Genomic DNA, 22919 nt, shown 5'->3' on the forward strand with positions numbered 1-22919 from the left:
GCCTATGCAAAAATTCTGGTTGGCTTCCTTTGATTAAATCATGCTGCCGGAGATTCAACCTCTCATATACGGGAATCTTCCCATCCTCTATAAAATTAAAATCCTTTTAGCAAGGAGACTGCTGCACATAATTGCATTACAAATGTCAAGTGCCCACCCCTCCTCCCACTCACATTTTACAAGCTCATGGTCTTCAGCACTGTGTGTCCCAGGGAGTCTTCACTCAGTGCCCGGAGGGTTAGGTAGCTCTGCTCCTATTATTGGTGTCGTGGGGACAGATGGGACATTTGGTGGATTGGCTGAGTGCTCTGGTCGTGACTGCCTCTTGTATGTGAAATATGGGCAGGGGACAGCACATCCTTCAGCAAGCAGCAGGCAGTGCTGGCCTCCAGCCCCGCTGGCTTCCAACGTAGCAATATGGCTGGCGGGAGCCGGGCTTTATTTCATGCCGCCAAGCCTTTCACCACTTAGCTCCGTGAATTCGGGACTCCTGGATGGAGGCGTCCCATCCCAGATCCCTCTCAATTCCTTGGCCAAAGCTCCCTTGCCACTAATTATGACACCAGATAATATATAGCTCAGGGCTCGGCACTAATAAGACCCGTATCTGAGCTGCGAGGTGAGGCGAGCGTCGTCACTCCCTGACATAAATTCTCACAGATTTTGTCTTTTAAAGGAAGAGTCTGTTAATCACGCCCGTGCCACCTTCCCACGGAGGCTGTGGAGTAGTAGCTGTCACGCTTTCCCTGCTTCTGCTCAATGTCAGGGGAGGATCCACACAGCCGCCAGTCTGCACTAGCCCTTACCAAGAACAAGCAGACCTTGATTCCAGTTCTGAAGTGAGTGTTAGCCCCTTCGGTTCATTTGCATCCCCAAAGCACTAACTGGGGCTTAATTGGTAAGAAACACAGGAAATGAGATGTGTAAGAACAGGGATTTAAATGGACTTTCATGCAGGTTCATGGAAAAAGAGAAAAGATAGAAAAAAAATCCAGGGCTTCCCCTGGGAAGGTTATTTATAATTCAGCCGTGTTTAGTCAGTGCTCATTCTCGACAGCCTGGTGGATTCAGTTGTTGTTGGAACTGCATGTTTATTCAACCATTAACAAGTGTTTATAATACAAAAGGATGAGCTTCTTTCTTTCATTCTTTCTCTCCTTCCTTCCTTCCTTCTTTCTTTCAAGCTACATGACGCAGCTTGAAGAACTAAATGACAGCCTGGCATCTGGTCCTCTCTGGATGACTAACTGGCTCTCCACCAGCTTCTCAGTTGCTCTGGTCCTAATGATCTGGCCCTTTCCCTTGTTCTCCTGGCAGCTTCCCTGTTCGTCTCTGTGCTTGCTGACACCTCAGTGAATATGAGCCAAGGAAAGTGACAGGAGCTGAGGACTTTGGTGATCAAGGGGGCTGTCAGGGCAGACATTGTCAGGGTGAACGCAGAGGAAAAGGAAGTGAGGAGGGAAGGAAAAGACAGAAAGAGCCACGTGGGGAAGGAAGAGGCTCATTGTTGTTGTCTGCCTAGGGATGGTACTCCCCACAGTGGGCTGGGCTTCTACATCAATTGGCATTTCAAGACACACCCACAGAGACCACCACTCTCACAGGAGACAGTTGCTTAACGGAGGTTTCCTCTTCCCAGGTGTGTCAAGTTGGAGCAAATTATGACAGAAGGGAAGGGAGAAAAGTAGGGTAGGAGAGAGAGGACAGGAAGGAGGAAGAGGAATAGAAGGGTGATGGGAAAAAGTGGGGAAAGGAGGAGATGTGGCTCTAGCGGTCACAGGAGTGGTCCCGTCCATGTGCTTTTCTCTCCTGACTGCAGGATTATGGCGGACATCATATCCTAGCTGTTCCCTTGGATATGATGTACCTGATACTCAGTAGGCACTTAATACAGCAGCTAGACATGCACAACATTTTGTGTATGTCAGTGACTCTGATCTCTTGAGAGATAGCTATTTTCACGGTTTAAAGGAAGAGACAATGTTGGTTCTTTGCCTTTTGGGCAGTGGTGGTACATGCCTTTAAACCTAGCACTCAGGAGGCAGAGGCAGGAGGATCTCTGTGAGTTCAAGATCAGTCTGGTCTACAAAGTATACAAAGTGAGTTCCAGGACAGTCAGGACGGTTACATAGAAAGACCCTGTCTTAAAAAAACAAAAACAAAAAAACCAACCAAACCAACCAACCAAAAATCTTCACACAGCTTTTTCTAGATCAGTGGCTGTTTGAATTGCATGTTTATCTTACTACTAGAGATTTCACATCATTTGGGGCAAGTGGCCACAGCTCTCCATGTAATGGGTATTTAAGAGTGCTTTTCTATTTCATTGTACCATATCCCTAATAGAAGGCAGTCCCGGCACAGTCAGCAACCAGAATTACACATCTTGCCTATAGGCAGAGCCTCTCCATCAGTGTAGGCAGGGAACATATTGAGAAACATTTCCCCCTATTAAAAAAATTCAAGAAACTTCAGATTGGCTATAAGAATTGGGTTGCTGCTCTTTCTGACTTAGTCTTCAGTTCTGAACATGGAAGAAGTCATTGAATTAATTCTCTCATAAATTCTTCTTTCTTTTTTATCTTTATCACTTTCCCTAAACCATATAGCCCAGAGATGTTTGGTGTTTTGAGTATCCCTATGTCTAATACGTCTATTATTAGCTATGACAACCAAACACAAGTTCCACAATGACCTTAAATATCACTTTACTTGCCTCTGTTTTCAAAAATGGCTAACTTTCACAGGGCCAATCACCAGCACAAAATCCTAACCTGACCCGAGGGAAAATGAGCACCCGCCATTCTGCTCAGCAAAGGGAAAGTGAAGGGAGGTAGGTGGAAGAGTAGTTAAGGGAGGGGAGGATTGCGTGCACAGAGTTGGCATGTAGTTGGTAACCACAGGAAGAGACCTGAGCCTTGTGGATGTCCATGTAATTCCCCAAATTCAGATAACTTGGCATGTGCTTCTTAAATGAGACAAAGATGTGCATTTGACTTCCAACCCCCAAACTCTGTGCCCTGGTTGATGTATAAAGTAATATTAATACTTAAGAGACTCAATATGGGAAGCTGAGAGAGAAGGAAATACCCCATGTTTATATTAGGGCTGTCGAAGAGTGGGCAGGGGAGCCTGATGCCTGATGCTCCCGAGATGCTGCGTCTTATGTGATACCCCCAAGGAGGGGAGCACAATAGTAGTCACTGATACTATTATTTTCTTCTGAGGAAAGCTGAGAGATGTTGGAACCAGTTTGTATTTTGACTTCCAGGGGGCTTAGGGCTTGTAGTCTGTCTCTGCAGTTGGAATGGAAGCCAGCAGCAGGGCAGGAATCTCCTGCACGAGGTTCCCGGAAGACTTCAGTTATCCTGCCTCACATGGACATGCAACACGCTTGTGGGTCAGCTAACAACCGAACGCAGGATTCAGGCTGAGCTCGTGAAACTCTATCTCCTCCTTCTAGGTGTTCCTTGACCCTCTCCCTGGGGGCCAAACGATCATCAGCATCATCTCAGCCTTTCTGACTGGGATTGTTCAGCCTCCTAAGAGCATGGCTGGACATTCTTAGCCACCATCCCTGCCTTTATCTCTTTAAAATGACAGGGGGTACGGAAGATGCATTCTGTTGTTAGCAGGAGAAGTGGACAAAGCATTCCAGGCTGCTTTTCCCACATAAGGTCTGTTTACACTCTTAACAAAGAGCCTACATCTTGGGAGAAAACAGCCTTCAGGAGTAAACCACTATTATTCTTTTGCTATTATAGTTTACAAAACCAAAAGGACTTTTTTTTTTTCCTGATTGCACAAAGTCACCAACATCCCATAATATATACCCTTGGAAATAAGACTCGCTGGAGGGGCTGGAGAGACAGCTTAGCAGCTCTGCTCTTGCAGAGGACTGGAGTTTGGTCCCAGTATCCACACTGGGCAGCTAATTGCCTGTAGCTCTAGGGGATCCATGAGCGCCCATGCTCATGTAACACATACCCAGACAAATATACACATAATTAAAAAAAAAAAAAGACCCGTTAGGGCAGTTTGCCTCAGTTTTTTTGAGGTTTTGGGTATCAATTCCATAAGCCCTGGGGATCCTGCTTATTCAGGGGTGCGTATTAAGTTAGTGCTTTGTTTGAGAGGGACATTTAAATTACCATATCATGCAAGGGCAAACAGCCACATCATAAATAAGAGGATATAATCTTTCCTTCTACTTTCTTTCCTCGCCGTACTAAGAAGGTCCAAACTTACATGTCATCGAAGATCAGCTTCTGCCTCTTGCAGTCCCTGTGGCCATTGGAACCTGGAGACCATGGCTCAGTCTGCGGCCGTGACTTGGTATGGAGGATGCCATTTTCAGAGCTGTTGTGAACTGCTTTCTAAACAACAAATAACAGAGAAGTCACTGAGACACTGGCCACCTGGCTGAAAGAGCCATAAGACAGCACACCTTTTCACCTACAGAATACTGCCTGTTGACTTTTAGAAACGATGGTGATTTTGTTTCAATCAAGAAAAGGTAATACAGGCTGTGTATTCTTTAATCAAAATACTGGGAACCACAAGGGGTTGAATATTTAGGGGATGGAACCCAGGTCTAAGTACGAAACTTATCTGTGTTTCCCCTTATATGGATAGCAGTTATATATACATTAAAGCAATTATCTGCAGTATGCTTTAAACCAGTTTTGTGGGATCAGGTGTGGAATGATCCATTTGCTGAATTACGTTGGTTTTCAGCAAGTTTCAGATTTTGGAGCCCTTTGCATTAGGGATGTCCAGCCTTTACGTGTCTAAGTCTCAGCCTGTACGTGAGGACTTCTGCACCTGTTGTCAAATGCTGTTCTCACAGCAGCACCAAAAGGGAGGTTGTATGCTTCTTTTACGGATGGGGAAATCAATACAGGTCAGGTTAGGCAACTTTCTCAGGTGCTAATAGTTAACAGTGTGTGGAGTGAGGGCTTGGGTTCACAGCTTCATGGTGACACAGAGGTAAATCTGCTGAGTGATCACCATAGCAGCATAGCAAGGTGCCCGGCCCAGGACAAGGACCTGCTCAGAAAGCACCACTTGGTGGATGAGTAAGTGAAATAAGCCAATGGCTAAATCTCTCAGCACACCCCAGATGACCACGATACATGGATATGAATGTGAAGGAGATGTCTGCTTTGTTTTAAAACCTGAACAGATAGCTTTTCATCCCGTGTTTCTCTAGGAGAGTCTCTCTGAATTCTTCCTGCCTAAGATTAAAGATAATTGCTTCTAAATGTGGCTGCACAGAAAGGCACCCTTTGAAGATATGCTAAGACTCAGGCTCCCATAGAACCTTCTGCCACCTCTTTTGCATCTTAAATCCATGGGGAAAATGTTAAGTACTGGTCCCTGCCGAAGATCTTTCTTTGCATAGACCATTTTTTTTTTTCCAGGATAGAGTTTCTCTCTGTAGCCCTGGCTGTCCTGGAATTAGCTCTATAGACCAGGCTGGCCTAGAACTCAGTATTCAGAGATCTGCCTGCCTCTGCCTTAACTGCTGGACCTGGGTAAAGAAACGGCTCAGAGAGATTAAGCAACTGGCCCAAGACCACACTGAAGCTAAAATACCTCCGCTCTCACCCAGGGGAACGTTAGAACCACCCTAGAATGGACGGTGAAGGGCAGTGTTAGAAACCTCCCGCTTTGGCCATCTCACTGATAGAAAAGAGCAGGCTGAGAGCCCTGTAATGTCGGCTCTGGTTTCAGCCCCAAATACACATGCGTCATGTATGGGTAGAACATTTTCCCAGCACAGAAACTGGCTGGTTTAAAACTCCCAATTTTCGAGTGGATAGGGGATGGGATGGGGGGAGGTGGAGGGAATGGGAAGAGAGGGGTGGAACTGGGATTGATATGTAAAATGAAAAAAAAGATAGTTTGTTTTCTTTTTATAAAAAATAAAATGAAGCAAAAATTAAAGGAAAAAAAAACCTCCCAATTTTCTTTGTCTGGGGACGGTGTTATTCTGGAGTCTGAAATAGTTTCTAGAGGCTTTATAAACAGAAGGGGCTTTGAATTTCCACTGGGCCGGCTTCTTCCTTCGTATTCTGGTGGGGAGAGAGGAGGAGTACATCTCCTCTGCCAGATCTCCCTGGAAGTCGCCTTCAGGGGCTCAGCATGGGGCCTCCAACAAGCACGTAGGACAGCGTGGTGGGCCAACTCAGAATTTCACTCGAGTTTACTTAGAAAAGAAGGGCATCGAAAAGACAAGAAGGGCATCGAAAAGACAAACCGTGAGGTCTCCGGCATGTGACTGCAGCTGGCTGTCAGCCTTAGGCTTTTTGTTGGAAGAGGCAGAAGTCAACACCCCATTGCCGTGAGGGCGGCTGGAAGAAGTCAGGTCCTCGCTGGAGTATTTGTGTTTACAGGCATCAGAGAGTGGCGAAGTGGGTGACCGGAGCATTTTTTCATTTTTGTTTATTGGTATTGCCAAGCTGAAAAGAGAAACAGCAACAGAGTCTCGCAGTCTGCACAGGAAAAAGGGCCATGCTTCTTGTACAACCCAACCCCCATTTTAAATCTGGTGGCAGGAAGAAGCTTCTTGGGAATTATTATGGAAGAAGTCACTTCATGGCACTAGGACCACAGAACACAATAAACAAATCTCATGCACGGGTTCTTGCCTCTATTAGGACACACAGCAATCTTGACTTCCTGCCAGTGTAAGACTAAGAAGAATAACACGTCCACACTTTTGAGTTCTTCATCCAGGTATCTATAGACACCGAATGAACAGGCTTTTCCTCACAATGGTGAGCAGCTTGGGAAAGTCAATCAGCAGTCAACAACAGTAACTAAACTCTTAGTTTCTTAGAGGGCACTGGCCAGCATCTGAGCTTGTAGGATATAGTCACAGAACGGCAGTTTTCAAAGACCTGAAGCCACCTTCCAACAGCTAAGTTTTTGAATTCACTAGAGACTGATCAGAATAGACACAGAACAAAGCAACTGGTACCTGAAACCTTATGTTTACCTTAAAGACTACTGTCTATTCTTAAACAGAATTTCTCCAACATCAACCATTAGAGAAGGTAGATTCACTTATATTAAAGTCTTAACAGTGATAATGATGCTTATTGCTAGGGATCTGTGTGTTCTGCATTAGGAAAAAGGATCGTTTGTGGAGGAGATGTTATCCTGAAATAGAGTCAATCACTGCTAACTAAAGAAACACGTAGAATCAATTAATACAGTTTACAAACAACAACTACTACAACAAAATGGTACAACCAACGAAAATTTAGTTGTGACTCTTGGGCTTATGACAGGTTAATTGTATATGCTGGTTATCAGAGCAAACAAGCTGTTAAAGTCACTTCAAAAAGCAATTTCCTTAGTTGGTAGTCACAGTGGGAACCTCAAGTACTAGCCTCTAAAACAAACAGCAAAGTTTTTTAAAACACGCAAATAGATACATGTGGAGACAATTTCTAGTTCTAAAAGTACTGTGTAACATGTTATAGGCAGTTGTTTTGGATGAACCCAAAGTTGTGTCTACTGAAGGGAAGGATGCTGTTGTTAAGTATGGTTGTGAAAAGCCTAGAAGCCATCATTTCTTGACATCTGAGTGAAAAAAGACCTGCTTCTAAGTATCTATTATTTTACATTCTTTATGTGTAATGAAGAACAAACTGTGACATTAAATATAATCATGGGTATATATGACTGGTGCCTCTTCACTGTTGCAAGTTTACATATTCAAGTGGGCCAAAGAAGCATCCTATGGAGAGCCTCCTAGCTGGGCGATCGGCTCTGTGTTCTCCTGAGCTGGTCAAACAGGCAGTAGAATCACAATTGCAGAGGTTCGCAGATCACCCTTTCCAGAAAGGACTCTGTACATTTTCATTCATGCTGTGTCATTACTTAGTGTCAACAAAACAATCAGATCTGGGAGGCTCTGCCAGGCAGTCATGAGAGGAAGATTTTTGAGGTCCATGAATCTGGATGGCAAAAAGTTCCACCCTCCTCTCTCACTAGAACACTTCCTCTAGTTAGAAGCAAGGTTAAGCTGGATCATCTTAGCAATAGCCAAGCTCGTGTCTCAGCAGAAAGCACAGGTCTTTTCTTGCTATACTCCAGTTGTTTCCGACACCTTGCAATATCATTTGTGTTCATTGCTATGCAGCAGTTATGGCTCTTACTAGATAGGAAGGTCATTTAATGCACTGATGAATGCACAAAGAATATTTTGGGGGCAGGGTCCCTTCATGCCTGTTTCCCTAGTCCGTGGGAATGCACAGAAGACCGTGGAAGCCCTGAGTCTGTTCCCTCCTGTGCAGGGTTTTGGGAGCACCCTCAAGGTGATCCCCACTGCGCATGGGCCTGTGTGCCTCTGGTCTCCAGCCGCCTCTTTGCCTTTCAGCACTGCTCTACATCTTCCCCCAACCTTTCAGTTTACATTTTTATGTGCTGTGCAGAACCATTAATCTCCCCTTAAAAACCCTCTGTGTATAGTCAGGGAGAGTGAGAAGTGTCTCAGCAGAGGAAAAGCGGGGTCTGTGCTGAGGTGCTTCTAAATGGAAAAGCCTCTAGGACTGATGCTAAGAGACTTGCTTTCATGAATGCCCGGGACCTTGCCTGGCTGGAGGACCATTTATCACACAGGGAGGTGGTGTGTGGTGGCCTGGTCTGCTCCTTTAGAGGAGTCACTGGGTAGCGGTTTGACCTTGGAAGCACAGATCCTTTTTAAGCCTACAACCTGTCTACACCCAAGAACTTAGGTGTAATTTTAGGTTCTTATGGTCTTATATCCTTGTTAGTGACTATTAAAGTAGTAGCTTGTGAGGTTTGGTTATCAAGTTTTGGGGGGAGAGATCATTGGGGAGCACAGAGTTCAGAGCTGTGTATACCTGGTCATTGGTCTCTGGTTACAGGTAAGGGCCTGATACAGCTTTTGGTTGACTTGAGGGAAGCAAGCCAGCAGACTCAGGTTAGAATAATCAAAAGGATCTTCTATTTCCTCAACACAATGGCTTTCAGATCCGGTGTCCTTATCCAGCTCACAGCTACCTTGGCGGAGGGGGGAGGAACCAGGCTTACCTGTTGATGTTCAGGTTGCAGTGGCTCCCAGACAAGGTGTTATTAGCAGAGGCGGCCAGGCGTGAAGCACTCTCCTTCTCTCCTTGGGCCTTCTTTATCTCCCTGTAGTCATCTTCATTGTCACACTGGGCGGTAAGAAGCAGAAGCCAATCAACTTGGGTTTCTGAGGGCCACCAGTGAGCTGTGGGGCACTGCCTGTCACACAGCAAGGCCTCTTGGGTGTTCCCACCCACCTTCTCTAGAGAATGAGGCAAGAGCAAAGCCCTTGGCATAGGCACCATGGCACTCACATGTGCTGGGCTTAGTATGGGTGGCTTGGTAAAGGGAACAACATGAGGTGGCGATCAGAACTTGGATGACGAAAGCCACTAAGTGTGTAGCTCTGCAAAGCAGCTCTGGTCTGGATTACACCGTGGCATCTCTATCACTCATCCCTGCATTCTTGGTATCAGAATAAAGCATACGAAGTGTGTTTTGTCTAAGCTCATGGGAACTTCAATGGTGAGAAAGCCCAGCTTCGCCTCAGTGAAAGAAATGCCTTTAGTGACTGGCAAGCAGAGGCTGCTGCCTGGTGTGCTTTCCTTCCAGCTTTCTGGCCCCGAACATCTTCAAGTTCCTTTTGATAAAATAGGACTTGGGATGGGTTCTTGCTACACGAAAGTGTTTGACTCTACAGTGTTAGACTACAGAGGAAATACACTGCCCAAAGTGCCCCTCCTGGGGAGACAACGAGAGCCATCTCCAGTGTGGTACCCTCGGAGCTGTATGGGTGTTTTCAGGAGAAAAAAAGCAAGTCTCAAAGACAGAGAGAACTTGATTCTTAGCTATGATTGTGTCACAAAGCCTCTGCCAACAGGGGATCCTAGAAGCTCATGTTGTTATCGTGGCCCCATGAAGCGTCCAAAGCAAACTTTAAGCCCTTGGATCTCAGGTATAGGGCTTCAGCGGGGCGAGAGCCTGCTCTGTTGGTCTGTATAGGGAGTCCGATCAGCCATTTGCCCTTTCCAACCCTGCCATGGAGAATGGGAGGCATACGGAATAACAATGTTCTCTACTAAATGGGAAGCTAGTTCCCCTGGTCTTGGCACACAGACAATTGGTACAATTGGTTCTGTAAGGTAAAGGTACTTGCTGCCAAGCCTGGCTACCTGAGTTCAGTTCCTAGGATGCATATGGTGGAGGGAGAAAACCATCACAGGTGTGTCCTCTGACTGCTACATGCACACTGTGGCATATCCATGAGTGTAAGTGTGTGCACACACCTACACCAAGACACACACACACACACACACACACACACACACACACACACATATAAAACACTGAAAACAGGCCTTTGTGTATGTATCAAGAACAAGGGAAGTAGTTGCCTTCTGGTGGTCCTTATTTCTACTTTGTAGAAATAAGCTGTTTAGTGCTATTCTGTGAAGAAACACACTCTATGCCTGTATAACAGATTTCCTTGCTGGTAACAAAGATGACTGTCACCAGGAAGAGACTATGCCTTTGACATAAACCCTTCCAAAATGAGGAATATCTTTATCTTGGCCAGGAAAGAATTGCCTAATAAACATTACTTCCAAGTTATCTCATTTAGTATGTATGTGTGCGTGCACACACACATGTGCACGTGCATGCCTCGGTGCTCATGTGGTCAGAGAACAACGTCTGGGAGTTTGATCTCTCCTTCCATGGTGAGTCTGGGACTGCTCAGGCCATCTGAACGGCATGGCCCAAGAGCTGATTCTGGCTGAGTCAGTTTGCCCCCACCCACCACTATTAATCAAGGAATTGAAAAGGCTGTAAAACCCATGTGTGCAGAGTCTCTCTTTTTGTTGTTGACAGAACAGATTGCCCTTTGGAAACTGGAAGATGGCTATACAAAACTCAGGCTGATGCATTACTGAATATGGGAATCTGGGCCCAACAACTGTCTGGGTTCATTTCAACTGACATAACCTTGGACAAGTCCTAAGTATTCAACAGTATCCTTCTCAGGGACATTTGCATGTAGTAACTGCTGTTGGTAATGATGGCATTTCAAACAATCCACAAGTAGTGCAACCTTTGGTTTGCTGCTAACTGCTTTTGCTTTGTGGTCTGAATTAGCTTGTGTGTGTGTGTGTGCCTGTGTCTGTGAGCGCGCATGTACCTGTGGAGGCCGGGGTTTGACTTCATGTGCTATCCATCTTGTTTTAGGAAACAAGATCTTTCACTGGGAACTAGAGCACCGGAGAATGCCCCAGGGGTCTGCCTGTCTTCACCTCTCCATGCTGGGATTATAAGCATGCACCTCCCTGCCTAGCTTTTACAGGAGTTTTGGGGATCAAACTCAGGTCTTCCGGTTGACTCGGCCAAGTCCTTTACCAGTGGAGGTATCTCTGTAACACTCCAAACGCAGCCATGGAAGGGGTTGTTAAAAGTCCTCAAACTTGGCTTGATGGAGGGAAGTATTTCCCAATTTGGAAACCTTCAAAACTGGCTGTGTGTCCTTGAGTCACTGCCAGAGGCTGCCTGGGCTCTCCCATTCTAGAGATGCCTGTTAATCCAAGCCTCACTTGCCCCGTCTATCCATTTCTCAAGTGCCACTCGACCCAAAGACCATTGTACCTACAAACATCCTTCCTCCCCAGAGTCTGATTCCCAGCCCGCCTCTGCCTTGAAGCTCTTTCTCATCACTATGGGAAGGAACACCTGCCGGTTGACACCGCTGGCTGACTTCAGGACAGTGGATTTCATCTTCCATTTCGGCCAATAGCCTTACATTCTAAGAGGCCTTTTAGTGGACGAGTGATTCCACTGTCAACATTATCCTGTCCATCTCAGCAAAGAATGGGGTTCACCATATGTTCAGTCTCCCTGTGCTCCATGTTCAGCCTGTATCTGCAACACACAGTAAATGCTGCCCGTATAACCATTTCCTCAGGCTGGGCCAGTACTTCCCTAGATCACTATATATGTATATCCATTACTTATGCAGTGGTTGAAGGATACACAAGGGCAGCCACCTGAAGCCCAGCCCAGCCCAGCCCAGCAGCAGCTTATCTATGGTCTATCTCTAGCCCTCAAGTGCAAAGAGAGCCAGACTGTTCCTCCCAAAGCCTCCCAGCTCCAGGCCTACCTTGCGTTTCCTCTTGGATTTTGGCAAAGTCTTTTCGGCAGGTGTGTCTAAGGCATGGCCGGCTGGCACGCTGTCATTGTCCTTGGCTGCAGGAGCACTCAAGATCCCAGGCTCCTGGGACAGGTGTTCTGGGATCCGGGACAGGAGGGTCAGGTCAATTTTGACCCAGAGAGACCTGACCTCATCACTGTCCTTCAGAGGAGAAAGCAGTTCATTCCGGCCAAAGGGGACCAGCGTGTAGAACTGTTCCTCTAGCTCCTTGGCAATGTCACTGGTGGTCCTGGCGTTGATGGAGCCCACAGGGGCCCGGGAGGCGCTGCTGTTGCTGCTACTGGCCTCCTTTAGCCGAGGCTCGCTCCCAGCGGTGGTCTGAGTCTTGGACAGGACATACTCCTCTTGCTCTGATTCCAGGTCCGAGTCCGAGGAGGAAGAGGAAGAGGAAGACTCTGTCTCGATAAATTCCTTGGATTTAGGGACAATTCTGCTCAGCCCCCGCGTGCGCCTTTTTTCACAGGTCACGGAGGAGCGCAGCTCTTTGCGGTGGCTGGTCCTGCTGTTACCACAGGGCCTGGTTTTGGGAGGCTCCGGGGGTCCCACCACACTTGCCCCCAGTGTGTCTGGGGCCACGGGCTCCTCTGGCCGGTGGCAGTTGGCACTGTCCCCAGCTGAGGTTCTCTCTGTGCGCCGGGTGGGCTTCTTGCCTGCTGACCTCCTGGTGGGTGCTGGTGCGCTCTCCGTGGGTGCGCTGGGCACTGCAGGTGGCGGGGCAGCTGTGGTCACAGCCACTGCAGCGGCAGGCGGAGACTTTTGCTTTACACTTTTGCTGCCAGGGGCCTTGTTTGCGGTCCTAGGTCTCTGCTCCCCCTTGCAGGCAGTCTGGAGGTCCTTATCTCTCAGGCTGGCTTGGCAAATCTCAGGAAGTTTCCCGCAGTCCTGCCCTTCATCTTTCACGGGCGGGTAGTATTGATTCCTTTCAGGGCCGTGACTCTCATTTTGGATCAGAATAGGCGGCTTGTGAGGATTAACTTTGTTTAGCCATTTATCCAGCTGCCACTTGTTAGACGACGCAGGTTCGGCCTGAAAACAAAACCCGGGACAAACAAAACAGCTTTTACAACAAAGCTCACTTAAAAGGGGGCCCTGGCTGTTTTGATCTTGACATTCTCTAAAATTGAACGGTCTAACAACAAACGGTGAAAGGAAGCCCAGGTATGTGGGGCAGCCCTCTGCTGGTACAGAGGATGCCCAGCTGGCCCCTGGCAACTAGGTATCCAGTAAGCAGTTTCAAGTCCACTTAATAAAACAACAGGACAGCCCTGCTTCTTTCTAGCTTACTCCTAGAACTGTGTATGTAGATATACCATTTTATATATATATATATATATTTGTATATATACACCTAAATGTGAGATTAAATTTGAGATTCTGTTAATTTAATTGGGAAGTAATAACTATGAGGCCCTGAACACTAAAACTTTTTTTTGTTTTTGACTTGTCACCTTTGAAAAAAATTTGTGAACCCAGGATCATCTCCCCCCATTAGCATACAATTTATATGGAAAAAACAAGTGCTTACTGACAATAGCAGCATCATTGGGAGGGTGGCTCACTGGCAGCAGGGAACACCATTTTCAAATGCACCCGGCACGCCCTGTATGCTTTGGCAGCCTGACTGCATCTACCCTCAGCCTGCTTCTGCCATTTCTTCTGCCACGGTCTGCTAGGAATGTTTGGGCACGGATGACTTCAGAGACCGCTCCTGGAGGCAATTTTGCTAACTCAGAGCAAATCACGGGAGGTTGGAGTTTTCAGACTCTGACCTTCAGATCAGCTCATATGGAGGGTGCAGAGTGCTCTGAGACAGAACAGGAAAGGCTGTGTTGATTCCCCTCCCCCTCCCAAAGAGGCCTATAGTTTTGAGTGTGTAAGGACTTAGGTTCCAAACAGGAGAAAAGTTAGGATTTTGCAGAGAACGTTGATTTCTGGTAAAAGCTCACTTATGTACTGCTAGGATTTAATACTGTAAATAGAAAAGATGTCTTCTGTGAATGACACAGGGCAAACATTTATAGAGTCAGAGTCACTTTTTTTTTCCCTGTGTGGTTTCTTCTCTCTGAATCCATGGTGTCACTGCTTCTGGTGCCGGACACTAGCCTACCCCAGCGGTTCTCAGCTTTCCCAGGGCTGCGACCCTTTAATACAGTTCCTCATGTGGTGTTGACCTCCAACCATAAAATTATTTTTGTTGCTACTGAACTGTAATCTTGTTAGTTATGAATTGTAACGTAAGCAACTGTTTCCCAATGGTCTTAGGCGACCCCTGTGAAAGGGTCATTCGACCCACAAAGAGTTCACGACCCACAGATTGAGAACTGCTGGCCTAGAAGAAATGCATCTGAGTCAGGCCTACTTACCCTGCTCATCATTTTTATCTATCTATCTATCTATCTATCTATCTATCTATCTATCTATCTATCTATCTATCTTCTATTTACCTACCTATCACTTATCTGTCACCTATCAATCATCTATCTATCCATCCACATCTATCTACCTACCTATCTATCATCTACACCCTATCTATCATCTGTCTACTTGCCTACCTATTACTTATCTGTCATCAATCAATCAATCAATCAATCAATCAATCATCTATCATTGTGATGGCACGCTAGACCTTGCACCTGCTAGGTAAACGACACTCCTGATCTCCACTTCCAGCCTCTGAGCATTGTGTTTTAAACTTGTCAGTCATAAACCTAGAGGCAGAATCAGTCAGATTCTTTGATGTCAGAGGAAAAGTTTGTAACACAGGAAATTCTAAGATCCTCCCTGGCATATCAAGACGTATTTTTCAACAACGAGGTGCATATCGTGAGCAGAGCTTGGGGCTCTGAGTGTAGTTATATATCTAAGTGGGCGAGGAGAGGGCTGTGTCTCAGATACGAGGTTGCTAGACAGGTCTGCAGGAGTTGAGGGCACACCCATTTAGGGAGATGGGAAACCTCTGCTAACATCAGGGGATGGAGCCAGCAGGAACTGGCCACAGTATGGTGTCCACCAATCACAGCTGTGCTGGGGAGCAGGGACATCCTGCTGGTCGCTCTTAACACCGAGCTCAGCTTAGTCTCCCTTATTCCAAACACTTTGGGCCATGACTTCTCCAGGTTTTGTGTTATTTTTGGGTTTTAGAATATCTGTATATAATTATGAGATCATTTAGAGATGCAACCCAAGTCTAAACGACCCCATTCCCTATGATGAGATGCCATACTCAGCCTTAATGAAGGGGAGAGGGGCTTGGTCCTGCCCCCAACTTAATGTGCCAGACTTTGCTGACTCCCCATGGGAACCCTTACCCCCTGGGAGGAGTGGATGGGGGGTGGGGAAGCAAGTGGAGGTGGGAGGAAGGGGGGGAGGGAAAACTGTGATTGGAATGTAAAATGAAATAAAAAATTAATAAAAATAAAAAAGTCATTAAACTCGCAGGCATGTGTCTGCGAGTGGTGTGTATACATGCGTAAGTGTGTTTCAGTACACACCACAGCATGCATGCAGAGGTCAGAGACAACCTCTGGTGTTAGCACTCATCCTCTACCTTGTTGGAGGTAGGGTCTCTGTTGTTTGGTGCTGCCGATGGCTAGCTGGCCCGCCAGCCTCCTTCCATGCATTTTCCTGGGTCTACCTCCCTCCCATCTCTCTGCAGAAGGCCTAGGAGTACAGACATGAGCGGCCATGCCTGGCTTTATGGGGTTCTCAGCTCCTCACCCTCGTGCACCAAGCACTTTACTTACAGGGCTACCTCCCAACCTCCTGGCGGTAATTTTGTACAGTTTTAAAAGCAGCTCAAGGGTCCTGGTGTGGAGTTTTCCACTTGCGGCCCCATGGCGGCACTCTTTGTGGGCTGCAGACTTTAGAGCATTTGGATTGGGGTACTCAAGCTGTTTTCTTCTTGTTGCCTCTGAATGTTAAACGCGATTTTCTGCTTTCCTTGGCTGCTCCAGAGAAAGGGAGGAAGAGAAGCCTGCAGAGGATGCCTGGCTTAGACTACAATGGAGGCAAGTGGGAAGATAAGGGACACAGAACCGCTTCTTTCCAAGGGGGCTCCTGAACCTTCCGAAGAGCATCCGAAAGCTAATTTTAGCTCCTTTTTTGGCACAGAATCTGGCTGGCCTTGAACTTAATAAGCAGCCTTGAATGGCCTTGAACTTCTGACCCCCTTTCTCCTACCTCCCAAGGGCTGGGATTACATGTGTGAGCTACCACACTGGGTTTACATAACCCGGGGGATGGAACTCAGGACCTCATGGATGCTAGGCAATCGGTCTACCGATTGAACTGCAGCTACAGCCCCCTGAAAGCTAATTTGATGGATGGCAAATATGCATAGGTTCCAAGTCTGTCTCCCCAAAATGCTTTGTGCCATGTGGTCTTTGTGGAAGCAGCAGGGGCCTTGAACAACGGGTTTGCGTGGCAGAGAGGGCTCAGTCACCAGACAGAGCGCAGCACTCAGATACTTGCCGCTGTGTTTGACACTGGGTCCCCCATCCACCCCACGCTTCCACAGCTCTTGTGTGAGACAACACAGAAGTCTATTTGTAGCCTAAACACAGCTGCATGTGGGGAGAGCGGCACTGGAATTTCAGAGCGGGACCATGAAGGGCGAATTGTAGAATTTCATACACTTAGGACGGGCCCGCTGCCAGATGTACTCTAGGGTCATCTCTTTCCCTCTTGTACTTCACAGCTGAATGAATCAGTCTGAAGTATCATTTTCAACACATCACTAAATCACATTCCCTTTCTCAAGGGTCTACAATAACCTCCTATTGCCTCTTAGACAAAATCCAAATTCCCAGACTGGCATTCAAGAGCCCATCATCTTGGAATCATCTGTCACTGCTAGAGCACCTACAGTGTGCCTCCCACTCTGCATACCTCCTCCAATTTAATGGTTACAGATAAGAAGCGCTATCTCTAATTTGTGGATGAGGCTCAGAAAGGCTAAAGTGACACGCCGTGGCTGCACGGTTCCCAGGCTCTGCCAGGTGCACAGAGTGGGTTCTTGCACTTGCTGACTCCCCATCCCCCACACTCTCTGAGTCACCTTGTGAAAGGGATCTCATTCTTCTGAGAAGATATGCTTTTCAGAGAAAACATGACTCTTGGCAGACAATGTCTGCTGTTCTCTATGGCACCCTGTGGCATAGCCTTTCGGTGTTTGTTTCACGGGCATGTAACTTGGAACATCAATGCAGTCTACACTTCTTTCAGGCTAGGGCCAGCTCTTTTTTATTGCCTTACAACAGTCACACCAGGGCTGGGAGCTTGACGGCCATGCTTCTGCTCTCAAACTATACTGTTTATTCCTCAGAGATTAGGGAGAAGCGCTGGAGCCATGGCTGTCATGGTGGAGGGGAGGCCACTGTGGTCACGGAAGCTCAAAACAGTTGAGTGACCTGAGACTTCGCATTCCAGCCCACCACCATGCACTGGTGATACCCAAATCCTGAGGTTATCACTGAGACTTCTGCCCAGGGTTTGGATTTGCTTTCTGGCGGCTCACTGGGTTCTATGTATGACCAGAGCTCTCTGCCCTGATCAGCCTTCGGTCTGATTCACATACAAGCTCACCATGAACATTCCCACTTCATTTACTCCTTTACAGCACACACTGCCATGTGGCTCAGAGGTGCCTGATTAACAGACTGTGCTTCTGTTAGCACAAGCAATGTGCTTCACGTTTCTGCTGACTGTAAAAAGGAATCTGAAGTGGTCTTTTATAAAATGTATTTTCTGCTCAGGTACTTCATGAAGACCTGTCTTGGTCAGATCCACCAGGGAACGGTCACAATGGAAAATGTAGTTTATAAGAGCAGTATCTAGAGCCCAGAGGTATCCAGTATAAAGACATGACATTAACCTGCTTTATCCAAGAACTCATATGATGTGACCAGGGTCTTTCTGTATGGACTCTGGCAATCCTGGGCCAGGAATCCCTGTGTGCAGTCAATGTGGCAGCTGCATGGAGAAGCAGATTCCACCCATGAGAAGCATTGGCATGAAAGAGTATATACCCAATGCTAGGAAAAAAAACCCATGCAAGAAAAACCAAATGAAAGTCAAATGAACAGTCTAGCATAGGGAAGCCCAGAGGGGATTCACAGCTATGTACATGCTGACAGAGGCTTTTATGTGATGGCGCTCCAAAACCTGGCCTGGCCATGCTGGGGTGATTCACAGACGATGAAATGGTTTGCAGCAATCATATCCAGAAAGAACGGTTTGTAGGAGTATCAGTGGGGCACAAGGAGCTTTCTAAGCACTGGCAGAGTGGAGGAAGAACGTGAGGACATCCGAACACGGATGCTCCCTCCACTTCCATGAGAAGGATGGTCTGGAAGAGAAGTGAGGGCCAAGGCCATTTGCTTCGAGGCCGCAAAAGTTGAGTCTGAGCAGTGGACTGAGGAGTGTGGTTGTCAGGAGCTGGCCTATCACACGAGGCTTGTAATACAGGGCTCTGTGCTGTCTGCCAGGTCGTCTAGGCCAGCCACCTCCAAGAGAAGCAGAGTCTCGCTGCTACCTATGAGGAGTGTGGTTGTCAGGAGCTGGCCTATCACACGAGGCTTGTAATACAGGGCTCTGTGCCGTCTGCCAGGTCGTCTAGGCCAGCCACCTCCAAGAGAAGCAGAGTCTCGCTGCTACCTAGGACTGTGATGCTCAACTCATCCACACTGTCGTTCCTACAGGCTACGCGTCTGTGCTCACCTTGGGTTAAAGGGTGAGGCTTAAAGAACCCGAATCTTACTCCAACAAGTACACACATCCTTTGCAGCAGTAAGGAAGACTGGGTAGTGTGGTTAATGCATCGCTCAGCTCCTGCTTTCCCTCCACAGAGAAGGAAGGAAGTGGAGATCTCATATGCTCTCTCACAATTCAGACTTCAGAGGCCCCCCTCTGTAGCCAGGGACTTCTGAGAGCTTCAGAAAGAACTGACAAAAACCTCCATCCACCACCCAGAATTGCAGGTTTGATGCTTTTACAGAGCGCATTGCTGCTCTCCAGTCAAACTCTAGGCAGCCCAGGAGCCCTAGTCACTTGTTACTTTAACCAACCAAGTCACAGAGCAAAACCTGGGTAGGAGGCCTCACAGACCCCGCCCCTTTCGGTTCACCCCACCCCTGGCTGGTCACTGTCCTGGGATGCAGAACTTCTCTTTCACTTTCTCTCCTTTCCCCTTTCTGGTAAAAGGTACTGAACCCAGGGCTCTGTGAATGCTAGGCAAGTACGCTAGCATGGCCTATACACCTCGCTTTGTTATTCTTTATAATTCAATATTCTGGAGTTTCTCAATGAATTGTAGTAGAAGGTGGATACTAATAAAGCTCAATTACCTCCTGTATTTTACTCTCCTTAATGCCTATGCTTTTCTATTTCAGATAACTCCCATTGGAATGCTAGCTCTGGGCCGACGGGACATTTTCTGTCATGTAACTTACATCCCCAAGCCCAGCCAAGTACTACGGCTGATGGTTCCTGCATATTTACTGAATAAATTCTGAATGAATGAATGAATGAATGAATAAATGAATGGTGAGGGAGGGATAGTGGCTCAGATTCTGGGAATAGTCAGGGTAAAATAAATAGGTAGTGTATTTATGTCTAAGGACAGAGGCAGATACAGAGACACACACAGCTGGGTAGACAGGTGGGAACTCCGCGGAAAAGAGAGAACAAACTTCTGAGGAAAGGCTTGTTTTAGGATAAATGGCTAGTTTGCCATGATGCAGAAAGGGGCCGGAGAGCAAAGAAGGGTTGTGGGGGCATAGAACAAAAGCCTGCACGGGTGTGAGGGGCCCTCCGTGAACTTGGAATGGGGACGTTAACTCCTCCAGGGGTGGCACAGGTGACACTGGGTGTGCATGCTCCACAAGGTGCCCACACCTGCTTTTCACAGGTGAACTTTTCACGAGTGGGTCTGCCTTCGTGTCTCAGGGCCTATTTGGGATCTCGGCCCCTTAGCACAGAGGGTGTAAACAAAGCCTTTCACCCCACAACCCACAGTGACGTCAGCTGTGTATATTCTCAAGAGGAGGCAGTTTTATTCATTATTTAGAAACCAAAGCCTGCCCTCACAGCTCCACAGGCCTGAGGACCTGGTTCTCGGCCCCCACCCAAGAATCCCCGGACTCTGAGTTACTGTTTAATTTCCTCCATTCCACTGAAAGTAGAAACAGCAATGGTTTTTATTGGTACCTTATAATGTTTTTATATGAGGCACCTAAATCTTCCCCTTAGATACCGATCACAGCTGTAAAAGGTTTCATTATTATTTGTAGGTGCATGCTAATTTCCCCCTTTATATTTTCACAAAGAAAACACAGTAAGGGCGGTTTTATTAATATTTATAGCCCTTGTTCTTCTGATCCGTGACAAACTGCAGAAAGGTAAGATTCTAAGCATGCCCAACGCATAAAACTCTTTGGCCTGTGATTTATGGGTGGTCACACTTCCCAAGTGACAAACTTCTCTGCCTGGTTATTGCCTGGGATGACCCTGAGGGGGAGACCCCAGCCATGGGTTATTTCCTGCCAGTGATGTTTATAGCATATGTGGAAATTTCTGGAAGCCGAATAGAGATTTTTGGACAGTAAAAGCTGATGCTTTGTCATCACGAGACAGGGAGGAGGGGACACAGCCGGGAATAGAGAGCAGAGTCCCACAGCCCACAGCTTGTTCCAGGTTGGGGGACAGCAGGACGGTGGGGTAGGCAGGCAGTATGAAAGCCAGGGCTGGAGGGTCGCTGGCCTTGGAGCCGGAGCCTGAGCCAGCAGCTGCTGCCTACCTCGGGGCTGGAGCAGTGTGGAGGCTTGCTGCCCTCGTTCTCACTGGAGCTGCTCTCGGTCTCGGAGTCGGATCCAGAGCTGCTCTCTGAGTCGCTGGAGGAGCTGCTGCTGCTGCTGCCGCTGCCGCTGCTGCTGCCCTTGCTGGATGGCACGGAACCTCTGCAGTTGGTCTGCTGGGCCACGGAGCTGCCGGTCCCCCAGGCCCCCCAGGAAGGAAAGGGAAAGAAAGCCAAATGAGCAAACAGGAAACACCAGCAGGCTGCCATCCTGGCAAAGGCAAGGGGAGGCGCAGACTGCACACATCTGTCAACCAGGACCTAGACTCACAGGGCAACCGTCAAGGCCCAAAGCAGCCAAAACCAGACAAAATTAGACACAGAAATAAACCCAGAAGGAGCAGTCCCTTTGGTCACCGGGCACTGGCTAGATGTGTGGTGACTTCAGAGGAAGGGGTTGTACCAGCCTGGCACTTGTTTCAATGTTGCTGTTGTTCTCAGAATGTTTTTTTTTTTCAAATGCATCTCTGATTCTGAACACCTACACAAATTCAAGAAAACCCCAAAACCTCAAAATATTTTGCAAACTGTCAAAAGTAACGTTATCTTTGCTTTAGAGGGAAATGTCAGATGGGAAGGAGGCTGCCAGGAAGGCTACAGGGATCTGCTGTTTCATGGCCTGCTGGAAGCTTCCAGAGAATTTGGGACTGTCAAAAGTTAAATGGCTTGCTTCATTCTTTTTTTTTTTTTTCCACTGTGGAGTTCAGTGCTGTAGTCATTACAAATGCTGGTATGGTGTGTGAACAGTAGCTTCTGAGTCCTTCAAGAAAGAGCTGATGATCCTTCACAAACACATCTTTACATCCTACATTTAAAAGAATCACCCCCAGAGCAGTGGCTTTATACAGGCGTCTCCAGCTGACACCCAACAAGAACACGTGTTAAAATCTGTTACATTGTCCCTTTATGGTCAACGGCAACAGGAAAATCTGATTCGTATTTTCAAACAGTAATTAATTGACCACAAAAATCCAGATATCAAGGATCCACCAAAGAGCGCTTCCGTCACAAATAAAATGCCAGTATCACATATTACTCAACTTTTTCTAGGCCATCTATGAAACTGAACCAAAACATTCCTGGATGAATCCCTCTGAGGTTAAGCTTTGATCTCAGAAAATGCTGGTCACTTTTGAGGTGTTGAGTCTGCAATAGTCTGTTTGCCACTTCCCAACTGTGATTATAGGCTTCTACAGCACTGAACTTCCATGAAGAATGAGGTTTGGGAGCTCCTTAGGGTTTATGGTCTCTAGTGCCAAGGAGCTCAGGCATGGTAAAAGCTTCCTTCCACCCATCTCTTAAATATCAGAATGCTCTGCCCTAAGGGGAATCTCATAAATTCCCCTTTGTGGGGCTGGGAGGAGAGAAATACTGGAGTCTCTGCTTCTCTTATGGATACCACAAGAAAAGAAACCATCCCAGGGAATCTGGCCATAAAAGCACCTTTGTGACTGGCAGAGAGAGGGAAGCTGACTTGAACATGAACACCCATGCTGGCTTCCACGTCTTCCTGCCAGTGCCTTGGTCTACACATACTATCTGCCTGAACCCTTCACCATCACACAACACCTGCAGGCTCAGCGGCAGAGATCTGGTTTCTGGTTTCAATCCTGTCACTGGTGTCTGACGTTGAGGGAGGGATCTGGGATTTTGAGATGGAGAGGAAAAGAGACAATTCATGTTGACTGAATAAAATCTACCTTCCAGGTGACTGAATGGTGAAGGATACTCTCAATGGGATTATTGCCACGGGAGGGGGCTATCAATGGAGCTATGGAGAACCCCTAAAACACACTGGGGTTTTTTTTCTCTCTCTCTCCCTCACAC

At 47.2% G+C, this 22919-nt stretch overlaps 1 protein-coding gene across 4 annotated transcripts in view; it reads right to left on the minus strand.

Moving 5' to 3' along the window:
• Nucleotides 1–22919, minus strand: part of Aff3 (AF4/FMR2 family member 3) — a 463220-nt gene that overhangs the window by 22714 nt on the left and 417587 nt on the right. For all 4 annotated transcript variants that reach the window (XM_026785525.1, XM_013351073.2, XM_026785526.1 and 1 more), the window contains 5 exons: nt 21036–21222; nt 12191–13267; nt 9070–9194; nt 6263–6464; nt 4249–4376 (listed from right to left, as the gene is read on the minus strand). In XM_026785525.1, the coding sequence (XP_026641326.1) occupies nt 4249–4376; nt 6263–6464; nt 9070–9194; nt 12191–13267; nt 21036–21222 (1719 nt within the window). The remainder of the gene's footprint in view (nt 1–4248; nt 4377–6262; nt 6465–9069; nt 9195–12190; nt 13268–21035; nt 21223–22919) is intronic.

This window comes from Microtus ochrogaster, linkage group LG2 (genome assembly GCF_000317375.1).
Source record: "Microtus ochrogaster isolate Prairie Vole_2 linkage group LG2, MicOch1.0, whole genome shotgun sequence".
NCBI lineage: Eukaryota > Metazoa > Chordata > Mammalia > Rodentia > Cricetidae > Microtus > Microtus ochrogaster.